Genomic DNA, 19383 nt, shown 5'->3' with positions numbered 1-19383 from the left:
TATTGTCTTTAATAAGACAAATATACACACAAAATATGAATGTGGAGAACTCAACGTATTTATAATGGAACCAAAAAGTAGGGGAATAGGAAATCTGACCCTTATCTACGAATGTATGTGATAAGACCCTGCCTAAAGCAAAGCCTTGATGAGTGCGTCCCCTTGTCAGGAACTTGGGGTGTACCTGTCTTTCCATAGATGAAAAATAGGCATGCTAACGCTGCAGAGAAAAATAGGGAATAAGATTAGAATGGAAGCTAGCACACTATGTACAAGATAAAAGACAATAGCAGAACAGTCTGGAAAAGATGTTACAACATCCCAGAAAATCCTAATATACCAAACTGATTAATCTGATTATGGAGCAGGATGTCACCACTAATTTGACCAGTTACAACAGTTGACAAGAAATATAGCGTCCATAAGGAGGAGCCAGAATACATGTATACAGGCAGGTACTGAGTGGCCAGCTGGGACACACACCTCCCAACCAACCCATCACTTTACACATGCAGTGCAGTGTTCATGTCAGCACCCAAAATGACATTGGGCATGCTTGGCGTGTTCATCACATGTATTTTTGCTGACACTGTGACTTCACCCTGATTCTGATCTAACATGGCTGGTGAGAAGCGACAGTTGGCATTATACTTATGTCAATAAGAAACACACAGGTGCAAGAAAAGTAAATAACTCTTTGAAACTACCTGGATTATAAAATGTAGCCTGATTGTTATCTAAACTGCAACTATAGACAAACACAATGTAGCTAAACTAACCCAAACAATTGTACCATTCATGTCTTTTATTGTGCATACTGAGTGAACATTCCCATTGAAGTGAGAAAAAGTAAGTGAACACTTGAAATTAATAACCCGTAGATTCTGTTTTAGCAGCAATTACCTACTCCAAACATTTACTGTGGCTGCAAATAACATTTGCACAACAATCAGCATTTTGGACCATTCCTCCCTACAAATTTGTTTCAGTTAAGCAATAATTCTGGGATGCCTTGCACAGGCTTCTTTAGGTCATACATTGGGACAGTAGGGTTAAGGTCAGAGTAATTCCAACAGATCACTTACTTTTTCTTGCAACTTCAGGTAGTTTAAAAAGTTATTGTCTGGCCTATTGTAGAACTTACCATTAAAAGCAGATACCAGAACATTCTTTTTTTCTCATCTTATGTTATCTATTTCTCTTTTCTTTTTTTTCACTGTACATGATTATTGAAGCATTTATCTTGCCTGAGCTGCTGCTGCAGTCAGTGAATAACAGCTTAGAGATGTGCTTTTACAACAGTGACACATTCATATCAAAATAGTGGTCTGGAGATGACGCACTGACCTGTACAGGAGAGTGTTTAAGAAATGCTCTATACAGAGATCATTACACAGGGGGGAGGGAGGAAGCTGTGTCCATCACCTATTGTACGTACTACCTGTGATCTCCTGTCTCTAGCTTTATAACAGAGGGCATGGTTAATAATCTTTCCTGTAATGATGATAAGATGACTGCAGAGAAGTGATAGAAGAAAAAGTGTCCGTGAGGTTCTATGGGCAGTGTGAAAATCTCAAGATTTCAGGATAATTTCTTACCCCACCCCCCTCCCTTTCCCAACGGTTTAGGAGCAGCTCTGTAATGGCCCATTTACAAATAATGATTATCACTCAAAATTCATTCAAACAAATGAATTTGAGCGATAATCATTTAGCGTGAATACAAAAAAAATTGTCACTTGTCAATCAGTTTGTAAAACTGACTTTTTAGTCAGCCTTCTCATCGGGTGTAAACGATCCCTGCTCAGCGCTTCACGTAGGAGGTGACGCGCTGAGCGAGAAGCGGACGAGAAGCCCGCGATCCAGTGGCAAGTCTTTCTGTGTAAATACTCTGCACGAGCGCTGAAGACGTTAGCGGTGACATCAGCACTTGTGCAGTCATTTAAAAGACTGGCAGCCCATGTAAAAGGGCCTTTAGTTCTGCAGGAAAAGGACATTATAGTTTTGGATGAAAAGAGCTTGTTCTGCTTATGCAGTTCAGCATCGGTTCTCTCAGGGCTTTGGTGTCATTTAAAGATCATTGACTCTAAAATTACACCAAAAGCATGTAGGTAGCCCTTACAGAACCGGAGCTACAGCCATTTGAAGTGGGGTCAGGAATACTAAATTTTCAGCTAGCAGTTTTCAATCAGTGTGTGAAGAGGAGAGAAGGAAGGGGAGGGGGTGTGATAGCCTGCAGCAAAAAAGATCTGGGATTCTCCTTTATAGCTCCCTGTCTCAGTGAAGGAGTGACATTAATTCTTATTCATGTTATCACTACCCCATAAGTCAGAGAGGAAATTTGTTCCCTGATTGTCACATATGGGTTTTTTTCATAAAAGGAGATAAAGGATGGAGACTTGCACATCCAATCATTCCTCTACACTGTTTAACCCCACTGATGCTGCAGACATTGCTAACTGTGACATCTAAATGTTTTTACAGAAAAAATGGGAAAACTTTTTCCCCATTGGACAAGGCTTGAAAAAATAAAAACACACAAAAAACTCTACATGTAATTGGCATCGCCACGTCCATAATAACCCATACCATAAAATACTACATTATCCAGAATGGTAAATTCAGTAAAGAAAAAAAGAAACAACATAGCAATTTTTTGATCATAGCGTTTCCCCAAAGCAGCAATAAAAAACTTTAAAAAATCGTATACACCTAAAAGTAGTACCAAAAAAACAGGCCTGATACAGCTCTGTGGACTGAAAAATAAAAATGCTCTGGATCTGGAAAATGGCACTACACAAAAAATAGTTTTGTAAATAAAGTGTTTATATTGTGCAAAAGGGGTAAAACATAATAAAACCTCTATTGTCAATAATACCGAGCTGTAGAATAAGGCTGGCTTCACATGAACACATTTGCATGCATATTTGTGTGCACAATCAACATGACATTCAGCTGAGAGCTGCCCCTGAGCCAATCAGAGGCAGCACTCACTCACCCATTCATGAATTCATGAATGGGTGTGAGTGAGACCTGCCTCTGATTGGCTCAGCGCTGAGCCAATCAGGAGCAGGTCTGACTCACACCCCCTTCACACCCACTGCAGGCCGGCCGCGCTGAACTCCATCTGCTGGGACAAGGTGAGTATATATATTTTTTTTATTTTCACACATTTCTGGATGAATTGCAGGGAAGGGCTTATATATTTAAGCCCTTCCCAACAATTCATCCCGCAATCGCCAGCAGCCCATTGCTTTCTATGGAGCCGGCTGTATTGCTGGCTCCATTGAATTCAATGGTCAGTACTCGTTTAATCGAGACGAGTACCGCGTGGTGCTCGTCTCGAGTAACGAGCATCTCGAGCACCCTAATACTCGAACGAGCATCAAGCTCGGACAAGTATGCTCGCTCATCTCTAGTTTTAACATAAAAACTTGATATAAATAATGTTATTTTCAGATCAAACATTCCCTTTAAAAAAATATGTTATGCCATATCCATCAGTAATATAACATACTTGACTATATCATCTATAGGATCCTTATTTGTGTGGGTGCATGCATATAAATCTAGTAGAAAAGCCTCCAAGTCCTGTTCAGATGTGCATGCAGAGCTGTAGACCATGGATGAGGTGGTCACATAATATCATACGACTACTGGATGTGACATCATGTGTTTGAATATAGAACGACAGATGTTGCGCAGTGTGCGCCTGGGGTATTGGTAAATGGTTTAACTTTATAAGACATACTACAAGAAAAGCTCATCATCTGGCATAATGTAATGCTATGCTTAAACTCCATGGTTCCGGAATAGACATCAGAAGGAGGAGGATTGTAAGGGGCAGATTATTATTGATTTTTATGAGATTTTCAAAAGAACGAATACTGAAGCTTACGCCAAAAATCTGTCAAAAATGTAAGAAGTAAAAAAGGTCCTCTAGCAATCAAATATTATTCATGTCTGTTGTATCCTTAGCTAACAGAGTAATGAATGCGAACAGAGCACAAAGTTGTCTTATTACAGTTTACTGTCTTGGATAGCAGAGGCGATAACGTGTGAAGAATACATACCAACCATAAATTAGAGTGAATGAGCTGTCTGCAGCTACGAGACTCTATATTGTGTTGCTGCTATAGACTATATGATCTCATTGAAATACCCCATATCATAAAAACTTCACTCATATTTTACTTTGGTTTATACTTTTCTATTGATTCTTTTATCTTGTATCAGTTCTGACCTTCTAATCTGTTATGTGAAGAGTTTGGTGGATGCTCTGTAGTCAGTAATGGGATGTTAAAGGAATTTGATTTTAGACACTTTTTTACATATAAAATGTCATTGGCTCTAAGAGAATGTATTGATAAGCATCTAATAGGAGTTAACAAACTATGGTAAAAGTAAAAACTATGGCTTTGTATTTCAGGAAGCTGAGATTCTCAACACGGCTATTCTCACTGGGAAGACGGTAGCAGTTCCTGTTAAAACTGTTGCTATAGATAGTAGTGGCTCAGTGACTGATCTATCTGAACTTGTGGACTGCAAATCATCCGATGAAGATGTTCTTAAGGTATGTCCATAACGTGTATACTTAGATATTACCATTTATTCATCTATCTTATAAAGATGACATTTTTTTTTCAGTAAATATTTGAATTTCTCGAGAAATAATATAAAGCATCATTTCTTAGATCTCTGAGTTGAGCAGCTTCTCTGCTCTTCATCCACTACATGTATGAATAAATTGAGGACTGGGTGTTTCCCTTCCCCTTGTGAAGGATGTAATATATTCAGTATGCTTCCTTCTAACTCAGTAGATACAATTGTCATGAAAGGGAAATAATGTAGACAGGGCTGGAGATTGTACATGTGCTTAAAGTAGTAATTGTGTAGAAAAGGCTTGTAAAGGATGGATTCTTAGAGTTTTGTATATTCTGTACAATTGGGTTATGTACCAATTTTCAGTAAATCATTACAGTATGTGCAAAATCCCAATCAACTGCATATAAAGAATTACTGTCATTTAAACGAATTTAGCATAACTTAATAGTACAAGTGATGATAAGAAATCTTTGTAAGACAGGATGTTACAAATGATCTTTCTAATTTGAAACACTCATAACTCACGTTTAATGACACGCTGATACATAAATTGGATATCAATGGAAACAGAATCTCAGAATGCTTTGTTACATAACATCAAAAATGGTTTCCGCATCAGAGGAGTTTGATATGAGCCCCCTTTGTCACTCGACACATATTAAGCTTGTAGTCACGTTCCTGCTGTACCATATCACGAGTGACAGATGCAATGCCTTCTGTATTGCGTACTCACAGAGTTACTCATGCTTCACGCAGATCGTTTGTAGTAACCCTGTATATCTTATTAGAGAAAATGCCTCTTTCTCCACTAATCATCCACTTCTTTTCCATCCTCTGTCTGTTGCGTCGATCTTTCATTGCCGAAATACATACAAAAGAGTCCATTCATTAAGGGGTCAGGGTAGAGTTGCTGCCCACTGAGGTTTCAGGAGAGGGAAGGATAAGAGGAGTAGTGGGCAGCTCCGGAGAGTGAGAGAAGGAAGGGGTTCCATGAAAAATGCCACAGAAAACGTCCACAGGCATGAATGTCCACAGGGAAATTGCTTACATAGAAATATGCCCCTGGAAAAAGTTGTCCACCTGTAAAATTTCATTACACAGAAATTAGCCCACGTAGAAGAACTGCCCACACATGTTTTTGCATCATTGCAGCACCATAAAGTTATGGATCTGTGATATTTGAGGTACAAAGTGAGGATGTTCACATGATATGTGATCTGATTGTGATTTGGGGTTGAACTAGTGCAACAATTATGAGCATCAGTGCTTTGCAAACACATGTTTGTACCAGACTGTCATTGTCATCAGTAGATAGGTGCAGTCTGGTCTCATCACTCACTGCTCCTGCTTGTGCCTGACTCCTCAACCCCAGCCTAACACACAGCAGCACATGCTAAGCTCAGGTAAAAGCAGCAAGCAGTGTGATCCAGAGGGTATCGATGCTATCTGTACTCATAGAGTTACCACAATGTTATCTGTGGGGTTACATGGGACTGCAGGGAACATTTACTACATTATCTGTAGTCTAGAAGCTGTCACTGTGTTATCTGTGGGGTTAGGGTGCTTTTACACGGAAACAATTTCTTCTAGTGAAGAGATGCGGAGCACTCTGGGGATTGTTAACAGTAAGCAGGCAGTCATACATAGATAATTGATTGCCTGTTTACATGGGCCAATCTGTCGTGCAGTTTTATGCATACAGATTCTCGCCAATTGTCCTGTGTAAAAGGGCCCTACGTAGGACTGCTGGTATCATCTACTACATTATCTGTACTCAGAGAGTTATCACTGTGTTATCTGTGGTGTTACATGGGACTGCATTAAACGTCTGTCTATCTATCTATCTATCTATCTATCTCTCTATCTATCTATCTCTCTATCTCTATCTCTATATCCATATCTATTTAGTCTGGGCCAACTCTCGGACACTTTATGGATCATTCCTCTCCATGTGGTTCTGTTTTGTATGGTGTCTTTCAGTTTGATCATTTGCATGTTGGTATTGGCTTTGATAGTATTAATCCAGCTGGTTCTTTGGCCGGCCAGGTCTTCTTTAGCCGCTGACCACTCCAAGCATTATCGATGTTTCTAATCAATTAGCTTGCATTATGTGGCTGAAGTTGAGTCTCTGTTTTGTAATTTTGCCTTCCGATGAATACTTTGATTTGATGCGGTCTAGGACTATTTTGTTCGTGATCTTGGCGATCCACGTAATTAGTAGAAGTTTCCTCCAGCCCCAAAGTTCAAAAGCATCAATCTTCTTCCGGGTCACTTTCTTCAGTGTATAACGTTCCCAGCCATGATTGCGTTGACTATCCTGCATTTCATTGCAACACTAGTGTCTTTGTTTTTCCAGTTCCTCTTCATACTTAACATTGCGCTGTGATCTAGCGCGATTCATCATTGTATTTTGGGTCCTGATTCTCCATTGCGGTCATTTTTTGATCTGAGTAACTTGAAGTCTTGAATTGCTTCGATTTCTTCATAGTTGATTTTGGTTTTTCCTGTAACGTTACTGGCTGCTGTCATGATCTTAGCGTTTATCATGCAGTACATTCTCTACACTCAGATCCTGCCATTTATTTTAAATGAGTAGGTCAGAAAAATAAGACCTCCATGTGACCAGGGGTGTATTTATCACTAGACCATGGAGGACCAGTGCCTAAGGTGTCGTTAGAGGGCGGACCTAGGAGCAGGCAGAATTTTTTTCTACATTTTTTATTTCAAACTTTCTTCTCCCAACCTCTGTCTTTTGCTAAACAGGCACGTGGGAGAAGGGGTAAATGGGGTGAACAGCTCTGGAGGTTCAGTGGGCAGGAGCCCATCATAAATGCCCCGAGCAATATTGAGCCACCGGTTGGCAAATAATTGTATCAGCTGGGAGCAGAAAGGGCCTTCTACATATATTGAAGGTAAAGCTGGTAGAGATTCTCAGTTTCCTATAAGAATATGGAATCATCATGATGCTGCCCTGGAACAGTCACCAAAAACTGTTAACTGTTGTGAGAGATTTTACAATAAATTCCCTGTTCTACTAAGTCATGCCAGTGTGTGGTTTCTATTTGATGGATTGCAGAGGGACCTGTCTTGCCACAAATTAATACTGGCTAATGCACAGGCAGGTTGCCTTGAGATAAAAAAGAGGAAATATGAGACACTGTATCACATGGTTACCACTTCTGCACAGGGCTATTAGCAGGTTGAAGATAAACTTAAAATGTTGTCTGCATTATAGAAATCACTTTTACCAGGTCTCCCATGCCTTACAATAATAAATCAGCAGTCGCTCACCTTTCCCCCGTTTCCCCGTTCATCCGCCAGGTCCAGTCTGTTTACAGGCAGCTGTGATGTCCTGTAAACCAGCTGTAGCACTGTCATTGGCTGCTGCAGCTTGGTATTAGATGGGCTCAGCATCTAAAGTGATGTCACAGCAAAGACCAGAGCCAGCAGTGGAGGACGAATGGGGGAGCCGAAAGAGGTGAGTAACTCCATTTTTTTTTTAAGGCACGGAGGACCTAGTGACAGGAGTGTTGTTAACTCAGACAATCCCTTTAAGTACTTAAGAAGATTAGCTAATTTGCAGTAAAGAATTCTATTTATTCATGCTTGCAATGATTATTTAAAAAACTGTAGTTATTGTCATTGGACCTCTTTAATAAACTGTTATTTTGCCCATGTGAGAATGTTTCTGTGTGGGCAGATTTCTGTATGGGCAACTTTACATGTGGGCGATTTTCCTCCCGAGACAGGATACCCGAAGACAGCCAGGGCACGAAGAGGGGGCAAGAGCACATTGCGCTTTCGGAGATTTCCATAGATGGGCATTGTGGGTGTCTAGCAGTAATTATAACTGAGTAAAGGCACAGTCCTCTATTACACTATATTGCAAATTGGCTCCTATAAGTAAGTACCAACACAAATTAAAATGTAGCTCTCCAGTTTCGCCAGCAGGGAAAGACTTCTTCGTGACTATTTTAGGCCATTTTAGTACAGCACAGTATATGAGTTTCTGTTGTGGTCTTTTAATGTTGTGATTGTAGTAGCACAAGCTGCGATTTTGGTAAATTATGAAATACAGTTAAAACAGGATGTGATACAATAAAAATTGTGATTCTCTTTCTAAAAACACTTTGGTTCATCTTTATAAGTTGCAGGCTCATCTTCTAATTAAATGGTCTATGTCTCAAAATGCAATTTCCTCTTATATCACACTAGACATTGCTTTTTATGTGCATATATTTTAAGCAGAAGTACACTTTTACACTTGTATAGAATACAGCAATGTAATAAGTTTACTTGTCTAATTAGTGATACAACATATGGAAGCATATTTCAGAGTGCTAAAGTCTAATTACCAAAATCAATCAGACAGCTAAAACCATTGGTTAAAGTTCTCTCCAACATGACTTTATCTAGCAATTTCATCTCTTCAGACAAGAAGGAACAGGATATGGCTTTATTACTGAGATAACATACAAACCAGTAGAAACTATTTTTAATACTTTCTTTCACCTTCTAAACATATTGGCTTAGTTTTTCTCATGACTGTATATGAGCAAATTCTGTACTTAAGGCCCATTTACACCAGCCGATGATCGCTAAAAAATCGCTAAAAAGCGATCGTTTTAGCGATAATCCTTGCGTCTAAATGTGCGCCCATTGTGCGCTTTTCGTGCACTGCTAGCTGATCGTTAAATCCAGTCCAACCTAAAAATCGTCCTTCAGTCTTATCAGCAGTTCTCCACGGAGAGTGCTGATAGCATTGCTTCCCTTTGGAGAACAAAGGATCTGAATGCAGATAAGAGCACTCCAGCTATTAACTGAGTTCAGCTAAGGCTTCATTTGCACACTTAATTGCTCTTAAGTAGCTGAGTAGCTACCTAATAGTTTATGCAAAATGATCGCTAAAGCGGTCTCTCAAACTGTCATTTGAGCGATCTTTGAGCGATCATCGGCTCGTATAAACCAGTCTTTACAGTGATATCAGCCGCCATTTTCACACCTGGCGGATATACACTACGATCTGATGCATTGAATTCCAGTGGCGTAAAAGTACCCGGTCGAGCCAATATAGTGTCGGGCGATTTTGCGATGGGCCGAAAATATAGTCCTGGAACTATATTTCCAGCCGAATATGTCGGGCGCTGCATGGGCTCCTATAAGAGCCAAAGACAGTGGCGCGGAAAAGGTAAGTAGGAGGGAGTTTAGCAGTGTGACTGCTAAACTCCCTCCCTCTTCTTTCCTCTCTCCTCCCCTCCAGCTGTTTGCAATGGGAGGGGCAGGTTGTGGGCAGAGCTAAGCAGCTTAGCTCTGCCCCATCCCACCCCCTCCTCATGCAAACACCCGGAGGTGAGAAGAGAGGAGGTAAGCCAGCAAGGGGGAGGAAAGGATGACCGCATGGCGGCCTTTGGGGATAAGCTGGGCCCATGCCGTCTGAACGGACGCATAAGTGTTAGGTAGAGACGAGCGAGCATACTCGCTAAGGGCAATTACTGATGAAGCATTGTCCTTAGCGAGTACCTGCCCGCTTGGAAGGAAAAGTTCGGCTGCTCACCCACACCGGCAGCCGAACCTTTTCTTCCAAGCAGGCAGGTACTCGCTAAGGACAATGCTCGATCGAGTAATTGTCCTTAGCGAGTATGCTCGCTCATCTCTAGTGTTAGATTTGTGCGCCTGTTTGTGCATTTTTACAGCACAGTGGACGCACGTAAAAACGTCTATGACCATGTGAAAGAAGCCTTAGAAAGGCTTAAAATTGAAAAAAATGCAACCTCAGATGAACAAAAACATGTGACAAATTACTCAGTGTCATTAAAAAAAGATTTTACAATAGGAGGACTACTTACCAGCGCCGCCCAATGCATTAAGCAGCAGATTTTAGTGCTCACACTGAGAAAATGACTAGGGAGGTAGGTATAGCACTTACATTCCTGGATTCAGCGGGTTACCTACTTTCAGCTCATAAACTTAGCTTATAGGGCTCCTTCATATGGATGTATTTGCACACATTTTTGCGCATGCGACACTTGCATGCACAATATGCAGAGAATAGAACCCATTGATATCAATGGGTTTGTTCTTCTTGACCTTTTTTTTTTGCAACTGCAGAAAAAAAACGCAGAACGCTCTACTTTTGTGCGCTTTTGCACGCCAAAGGTCATAGTAGAGGCCTATGGGGGTGCGCAAATGTGAGTGCAATACGCTGCATAATTCCACCGGAAGAACAACAAATCTGGAACTCATTAGGCTAAACAGCCATTTAAATCTAGGTGTGTTCGTTTGCTGTTTGTAAATGAATGTTTCCTGCGGGCTCAAAAATTACAGTAAAATACACCAATACGAGCGCAAAGGAGACTCATTCACGGCGCAAATGTGTTGCTCTGAGTCGCGCACAATTGCACATATGTCCGTGTGCAGGAGCCCTAAGGTAAGTGGCAGAGTCTCTTTAACCCTACATCTGTTAATGTATTTGTCACAAAACTGCCTTAAATTCATTGGCAAATCTGCCCCTCTGTCCACCTGCCTACTTGTATTGTTCTAGCACAAATGTAATGCCTCATTTAAAATCTTTTTTTATATATTTAGTTTCTCAATACAACATTTTATATTATGTTGCTAAAACATGATTACATTTTTGAGAAATAGCAAAAATACTGTTCTAAATTATTTGGATCCAGCTGAATGGATAAATATAAGCCCTTCTTTTAGATTTCCATCCCTTTTGAATCTATTTGTGGCTTCATTGTGTATAAAAAAAACTGACTTAAGAACTGTCATTTTTTTTCCCAAGAAACACAGGGGAAAATTTCTTAAGACTGGCATCTCGTGTGATGCAGAGTGTTAAGGCAGCAGAAATGCAGTCCTAAACTCTTGTTCATGACCTGAAGGTTGCAGGTTCAATCCCGCATGGAGCAGGTAGCCAGCTCAAGGTTGACTCAGCCTTCCATCCTTTCAGAGTTGGTAAAACGAATACCCAGCTTGTTGGGGGATAATAAATAAATTACCTGACAGCTCTGCAAAATAGGCGCTATACAAATAACAAGATTTATTTATTTTATCTCAAACACCGGTCTTATTAATCTTTCCACTGGTGCATAATGCGCCTTATACATGAAGAGGCTCTCAACTCTTTATGTATTAGCCTCATCTCCGCACATCTGTCCGTCTTTATGGAAATGTACACCAGGTCCTACGAAGTATTCATTGCTAGCGTAATTTACACCAGCACCTGACATGAATTATACATAAATTTGTTGGAGCTGCCACGCCCCCATCTACAAAGCTCTCTCTCCTTCTCCCCCTCCCCCTCTCCCTCTCTCTCCCCCCGCCTCACTCTCCCCCCCTCTCTCTCCCTCTCTCCCTCCCTCTCTCCCCCTCTCTCTTTTTTTTTTTTTTTTACAAAAGTAGCATGGGTGGTGCAAAGGGCCCAAAAGTCACAAAATCATTGAGCATTTACAGTCTATGTACCTTTTATATAGTTCCAATATTTTTTTATCAGCATAGTTACTCTTTCTCCATATACTGAAGAATCTTTGTAAGGACTTGTGCACAACATCATCGCTGAATAAAATGGAGATCAAAATAATGCTGCCTATGGTGCTATTTTATCCTGTAAAATACCAAAAGGTCCAATAGAAAGCAAATGGACCCAATTCCAGTTAGTGGGGTCAATTTGGTGTCATTCTCATTTGATTCTGTTACAAGATGGATCCATGGCTGGCCATAATAGGATATGGGATAGCCATAATGAAGCAGGAAAAACAGAACTCCTAAAGCTGATGTGAACAAAGCTTAATTTTAGGATTAACTATAAGAGTAAATAAGCGCCATCAGAGTGTAGCATATCACCAAAAAGAAGTTGAGTATTATGATGCAAAAATGCTCACCTGGTTGAGTTGTGCAATCGAGGTACAACATTAGACAACAGCATATATCAGCTGTTACCACCATGAAATGGACAGGTAGGATAACCTCCATGAGACCAGCCAATAGTTGAAACAGTCAAAGATTCTTGGAGCTGCTGGTACAGAAGAATGGGACCAGTGCAGAGGTGAAGAAGAATTTATTTACGGAATTACGCATTTCAGCACCGAACAGGTGCCTTCATTAGATTTTCTGGTAATCTCATGACCAGGGAGTCTGATGAAGGAACCAATTTGGCACTGCAATGCATAATTCCCTGAATGAATTGGATTATTCTTCACCTTTGCACCGGTCACATTCCTCTGTACCAGCAATGCCAAGAATCCCTTGCTGTTTCAGCCCTTATGTACTGTAAGTTCAGAATTGCCTTCTTAACAGAAGCATGGAGGGAATTGTTATTTATGAGTAAATGTCTATTCATTGCTAGCGGCTATGCTTTTCTTGAAATATATTATTTATATAAGATACAACACTCACTGTATTCATTCTAGATTAGTAAAACCAAACTCCAATGGACACACAACTATGATAGGTATATAAAATGCACAGGAGAAAATGGAAGGCACCTTTATGTACAGAGCTGTGACATAACGTCTTGTGTTAAGTAACATAGTAACATAGTATGTTAGGTTGAATGAAGACAATGTCCATCTAGTTGAGCCTGTTTAATCCCCCCCCCCCCCCCCCCTCCCTTGTTGGTCCAGAGAAAGGGAAAGAAAAAAACAGCCAATTTAGTCAATTTGCAGTAAAACAAATTCCTTCCTGACTCCATAATGGCAGCCAGAGTAATCCCTGGGGATCAAAATTTGAGATGAATAACCTCGCTGTTCACCTAATGTCTATATATCCTGTAATATCATAGCACTCTAAAAAGATGTCTAGTCCCCTCTTAAACTCCTCTATCGATTTTGCCCTCACCATGTTCTCAGGCAGAGAGTTCCACAGTCTCACTGCTGCTTTCTTCTAGAGCGGATGCCCTCTCGTTATCGTCGCAGTCCTGGGTATAAACAGATCATTGGAGAGATCCTTCTATTGTCTCCTAATCTATTTATACATAGTTATTTGGTTGCCCCTTAGCCGTCTTTTTTCTAGGGTGAATAATCCCAATTTTGATAGCCTCTCTGGGTATTCCAGTCCTTTCATTCTGTTTATGAATTTAGTCGCCCTTCTTTGTGCCCACTCAAGCACTGCAACATCTTTTTTGAGCAGCGGTGTCCAGAACTGTATACAGTATTCCATGTGAGGCCTGAAAAGTGCCTTATGCAGTAGAAGAATAATGTTCTCGTCACTCGCCCCTATACCTCTTTTAATGCACCTCAAGACTTTTTTTGCTTTTGCAGCAGCTGATTGGTATTGATTGCTCAAGTTGAGTCTACAGTCCATTAGTACTCCTAGGTCTTTTTCCATATCCCTTTTCCCTAGTAGCACCCCATTTAGTGTATATTGGTGATATCCGTTTCTCCTGCCCATGTGCAATACCTTACATTTAGCAATATTGAACTTCATTTGCCCTTTTTCTACCCGAGCCCCCAGTTTACCTAGGTCTGTTTGTAGCCGCATATTATCCGCCGTTGTATTAATTATCTTGTATAATTTTGAATCATCTGCAAATATTGATATTTTACAGTGTAGCCCCTCTATCAGGTCATTGATAAATATATTGAACAGAATGGGGCCCAATACTGAACCCTGTGGCACCCCACTAGCAACGGTGACCGAGTCAGAGTATGAACCATTTACCACCCTCTGCTTTCTATCTCTGAGCCAGTTCTTTACCCAGATACACACATTTTCACCCAGTCCGAGATGTCTCATTTTATATATCAGCCTATTATGCGGCACAGTGTCAAATGCTTTAGAGAAATCCAGTTATACGAGATCAATAGACTTTCCCAGGTCCAGCCTAGAGCTTACTTCATTGTAGAAGCTGATCAAATTGGTCTGACATGATCGACCCCTCGTGAACCCATGCTGGTGAGATGTTCTACCATCAAAGTGCTCACCTGTGTATGTTATGCAACCACAACATCAAGATGGACAAATACAGTGAACTGAACTACTGCCAACTTTTTATCCTTTACTGCTAAACTATTCCTTCATATAGCAACACGAAATATAGAGTTGGATTAATATATTGATCTGTGCTGTATAATGGAGGCAATTTTGGGAGATACTGTACTGAAGGATGAAAATTAATTTTATTGCAATACAACAAGCAGCTTGTTTCAGACTGGGACTTAGTCCATCATCGGGTTACTATAGCATATACACTGGCTAACAAGAAGGGGGTTCTCAAAACTGTGGGTCACAGTACGCTCTAGGTATGATGTAATATGATCTCTTACCCACAAATTTGAGTGCCACTTTTTTTTTTAAACTGTGATTTTGATTTGCCATATTAACCTGATGAAAGAATGATTACCAGTCTGAAACAAGCGCATTGCATGTTGTATCTCAATAAAAGTAACTTTCATCCTATGTGTGAAGATTTCCTGTGTGACTCATCTGATCCTGAAATTCGTCCAACTCTATATATTTTTGTTTATGTGAGGAGTTTAAAGGGGGCTATCTAAAATTATAACAAAGGGTCTGTTTATTTTCAGAGATAGTACAACTCTTGTCCATGGACTGTATTTGGTCCTACAACTCAGTCCTATTTACAAACGGTAAATGAGCTGCAATGCCAGATATACAGTAGAGGCTCATTTACATGCAAAGACCATCTTTTAAACGATTGAAAGTTTTAGCAATCATTTTGCATAAAGTACTAATGGGCACTAATGCCCATTAGTACTTTATCAGCTTCATTTGCATGCAAATGAGCCTCCTGAAGCTGCTTGCAGAATTCAGCAGATGGTCATCGTCTGCCGGCATGAAGACAAAATAATCAGCCGCTCCCGTGCAGAACACAGCTTGCAGTCTGTTTTTCCACACAGGCTGCAGAGAGAATACAATGTTATCTCTAGCTCCCATGGAGGACACAGTGTGTTGTCAGAACAATGGTTTTTAAACTCACCTAAAAATCATCGTTCAGGCGAAAAGTGCACGATAGTAGCATTTACAAGCAATGATTATGGCTCATATGCCATCGTTTTAACGAACTTTGATAGTTGTGTGAAATTGGGCCTTAATCGATGGACACTGCTGCTGTCATTTCTGGACAACCACATTAAGCTAAATAGTCACATTGCACCTCAATGGAAAGTTAATTATTTATACATAGAACATACAACTGTAACGGGGGTTACGCCTCTCTAATTTTTTCATTGATATTGTCTTGTTCTGGCACTGTCTTTTATTATTAATGTGCTTAGTAAATTGGTCTTAAGGCTGAACTTGTTCCCCAATAGCTATGAAAAATTGCTCTATTACTTATTTATACTTTCTCTGTTATTGTTGTGATTGGTTAGTAATGGCCATGTGGAGGGGGATTTATACTCTGAAGACAGCAGCACACTATTGATATATACAGCATAGCAATGCCAACAGCGTCAGAATGTGTGGGAGAGCAGGGAGCAGAGAAGTGGCAGACAAGATCCTGATTCTGGTTGCATCAGAGGACTCTGCTGGCTCAACCCTGCTTAGTCCAAGTCAGGGAGGCTTCTTAATATAAGAATTTAAATCTGGAGTTTGTCTAAGGCCTCTACTGCCATATTTGCAGCTGCTGAAACACCCAAGTAATCAGTTGACTGACCACCTGCAAGTATTCGGGCCAAGAACTGTAAGAGTGTCAAAATACTGTCTTTCTGATAATACAAACACATCGAAAGACTGTTTTCTCTCCCAAGAGGGGACTGTTTTGAACCATTTTGTCAAACATAAACATTCTGCACAGCATGTTGACTTGTGTCTCCTGTAAACCATTGTCCACTATATTGCAGCCAACAGTGGCAGCCCCACCTCGATAAGTCCCCTATGCGAAGTCTTGCTTGTGGTGCTTCCAATACCAGTGAGCCCTTACACAAGTGTTCTGTTTCCATGTTTTTGGGCCCCACATATCTGAATTTCTTATGCCTAGGCTAAAGTCTGTATTTTGTACCCATGATATTGAAGCCTACGCACCTCTACCTGTTACAGTCTTGTAGTAACATGTGGCTGTTGTGTTCTTCTCTGCATGTATTCATCTTCATGCTATAGGCAGCGTAACACAGTGGGGGTTAAAGAGCACTCCAAACCGTCACTTTTCTTTTATTTTGGTTTATTTACACAGTCTTTAACAGGAACATAAATAACTGGGTCTCCAGATAAATGGTAAATGATAGCAACAAAAAGTCTCTGTTCAGATTTAACCCTCCTCAGTCCGGTGGTGACACAGACCTGTGGATGTCCAGAGCGCAGCTGGTCCTTCTGCCTTCACTCTCTCAGGCTCTAGTCCAAGGGCAGGCGTATCCCCTCCAGGGGTCCTGCTGCAACCAGGTAGCACCTCGTCCACAGCGCCTCTCTCTGTTCACAGTGGAAGTCACAGAGTACTTGCAGCCTGTATCTCCCAGGCGCACACACCTCTCTCTACCTTCCACCTGTCTCCTTAAATGGCATCCTGGACAGGTGGTAAGATCTGGCCTGGAGTGAAAGGGACCGGACTACCTCACAGAGGCTAATAACCTCTATGACACATACCTTCCACTCCAGACCATTCCTCTTACCCTATTACAGCAGCTAAACAGATTATTTGGGGGAATTTACCAAACCATTTATACAAGTGTTCGGATATTGAAAGGCACACATTTTGGTGTATGCTATGTTAGCAAAAAAATGTCCAACTTTTACTTTTTATCACTACTTTTGAAAAGTGGTAAGAAGAGTGGGCATGACTTAGCAGAGGGTGTGACCTCCACACACCATTAGATTTACTATAGCTTATACCAAAAACTGGCATAAGTTAGAGCTTCAGTATTGAATTTCCAATGCAAGTGCAGTCAAAGATGCACTTAATTATTAAGGGAAAATTTACAGAGCGGCAGGCATCTCTTCATAAAACTGATGCATGTGAATTTAGGTTTAAGACTGGTGTAAGAAATGCCATTTTAAGGGCTCCTTCACATGGGTGTATTTGCGCGCACGATACACAGAGAATAGAACCAATTTATTTCAATGGATTCATCTCAATGTCCTTTTTTGCGCACACACTTTGCGCAAATGCGTGATGCGCTGCACAATTCCACAGAAAAAAGATCACTTCTGAAACTCCTAAGGCTAAACAGCCATTTAAATCGGAGCGTTTTCATCTACCGCGAGAATGAACATGTCCTGCAGGTGCAAAAAGTACATTAAAATACGCTGATATATGCGCAAAAACACACATCTACGGCACAAATGCATCGTGTATACACTCTTGTGAATGAGCCTTAACTTAGTGCATTCCCCCTATTGTATTATCAGTCTGTTAAACTGAATTACCAAGCACAGTTTATTGTAGAAGTAGTATTTCTTGATACTTGCATTAGGCACTACAGCCAGTAATATGGGGAGACAGTCATATGTATTATAATCAAGCTGCAGTACATTTCACTGTATATTTCACAATTCTAACTATAGAATCTTCCCCATACATGCAGAACTTCAGTTTGGTGATATTGTTGGATTGAACAGTATAACTGAATTTATATTTTTGGACTTTATACAAGAAATAATTTGCAAATACTGTTTCTATTACAATTTTACAGTCTTTTTAAGATTTTATATTAAGTACTAAATAGAGAAAAACTTTTCCCTCTTAATGTAAGAGCTCCACACATTTGTTAGATTTAAGCCATGTTAATAGTTGCATTACTAAGTAATGCATTGCTTCTCAATGGTTTGGGACCTAGGTAATAAACCCTGATGTAGCCTCTTAAGAGCAATGTAGGTAACAGAATGTCTCTGTCACTGTTACAAACTGTCATGGCTTTAATTTTACAAGACTATTAAAATAGTGAGAAGAGTGGTGGCAGATGGTGCAGCTATGCTGGGCAATAAAGTTGGAGAGGTGATTCAGTATTCTTCTGCTTCTGCTCAATTAGCTGTGGAAATGTCTCTTGTCATGGAAATTTGAACTTCTCTTCCTCACAAGTAAAACTGCAACCTTTTTCTATACAAAAATAATGTTAAGATCAGTAATACGATTGGAAAATAAAGTTTATGCAGCAATCCTGATCAGCCCCCAGTGGTGTAATATCTAGATGTCTTCATGTATAAAGTCGCCTACGGTACTGAAAGTTCATTAGCGCATAAATTGACAGCACATATCAGAAATGTTGATGTTAAAGCTGGGGAAGCACAGGAACAGAAAGTTGTGCATGAACTCCACAGAAGTCTTGGTTGTCACGCAGTTTCAGCTATTCCTTATGGGTAAAAGAGTCACAAGCCACTTCATGAAGACTCAGATGGAGATTCTGAGATATTAACAGGGTCATTTAGTTTTATGCTATCCACAGGGAAAAAATTGAAGTCTCACCACCATCAGCATCATAAGCATCAGTAATTGTCAAAGCTATAGAATGCTGGGCCACCTATTTTCAGAATGGGGTGTTCACTGCTTCCCTGCCTATATTTGCTGGTCAGTTGTCAGCTTGTAGCAGTGTACTCCTGGCCAAATTACCCCAAAAAGCTGAGACGGGCAAAGTACTAGACGTCTCCAGCAGAGAGGTCTAAACTAGAACTGCAACTGCTTTATCAATATATCACATTTGCAACCATTGCTTCTTAAAGAGAAATATCAATTTCTCTAATCTGTTTTTATTTTTTGATTGCAAAGTAGAAAAATAACAATTCTGCCATTGGTTATTTTTTTCTTTGATTCCCCATACTGTCTAATTGACGTTAACTTTTTTCTGCAAGTTGTTACAATTACAGTGATACCAAATTTATATTGTTTTTC

The 19383-nt window shown here is 40.3% G+C and overlaps 1 protein-coding gene across 1 annotated transcript in view; it reads left to right on the top strand.

Moving 5' to 3' along the window:
* Positions 1-19383, top strand: part of LOC136627908 (transmembrane protein 132D-like) — a gene marked incomplete at its 5' end in the record, with an annotated part of 499530 nt that overhangs the window by 336851 nt on the left and 143296 nt on the right. Inside the window, one exon of the mRNA XM_066603406.1 lies at positions 4429-4572. Within this exon, the coding sequence (XP_066459503.1) occupies positions 4429-4572 (144 nt within the window). The remainder of the gene's footprint in view (positions 1-4428; positions 4573-19383) is intronic.

Source organism: Eleutherodactylus coqui, chromosome 5, assembly GCF_035609145.1.
Source record: "Eleutherodactylus coqui strain aEleCoq1 chromosome 5, aEleCoq1.hap1, whole genome shotgun sequence".
NCBI classification, from domain to species: Eukaryota; Metazoa; Chordata; class Amphibia; order Anura; family Eleutherodactylidae; genus Eleutherodactylus; species Eleutherodactylus coqui.
The sequence above is the reverse complement of the archived record's forward strand: the minus strand, read 5'-3'. Positions and strand labels throughout refer to the sequence as shown.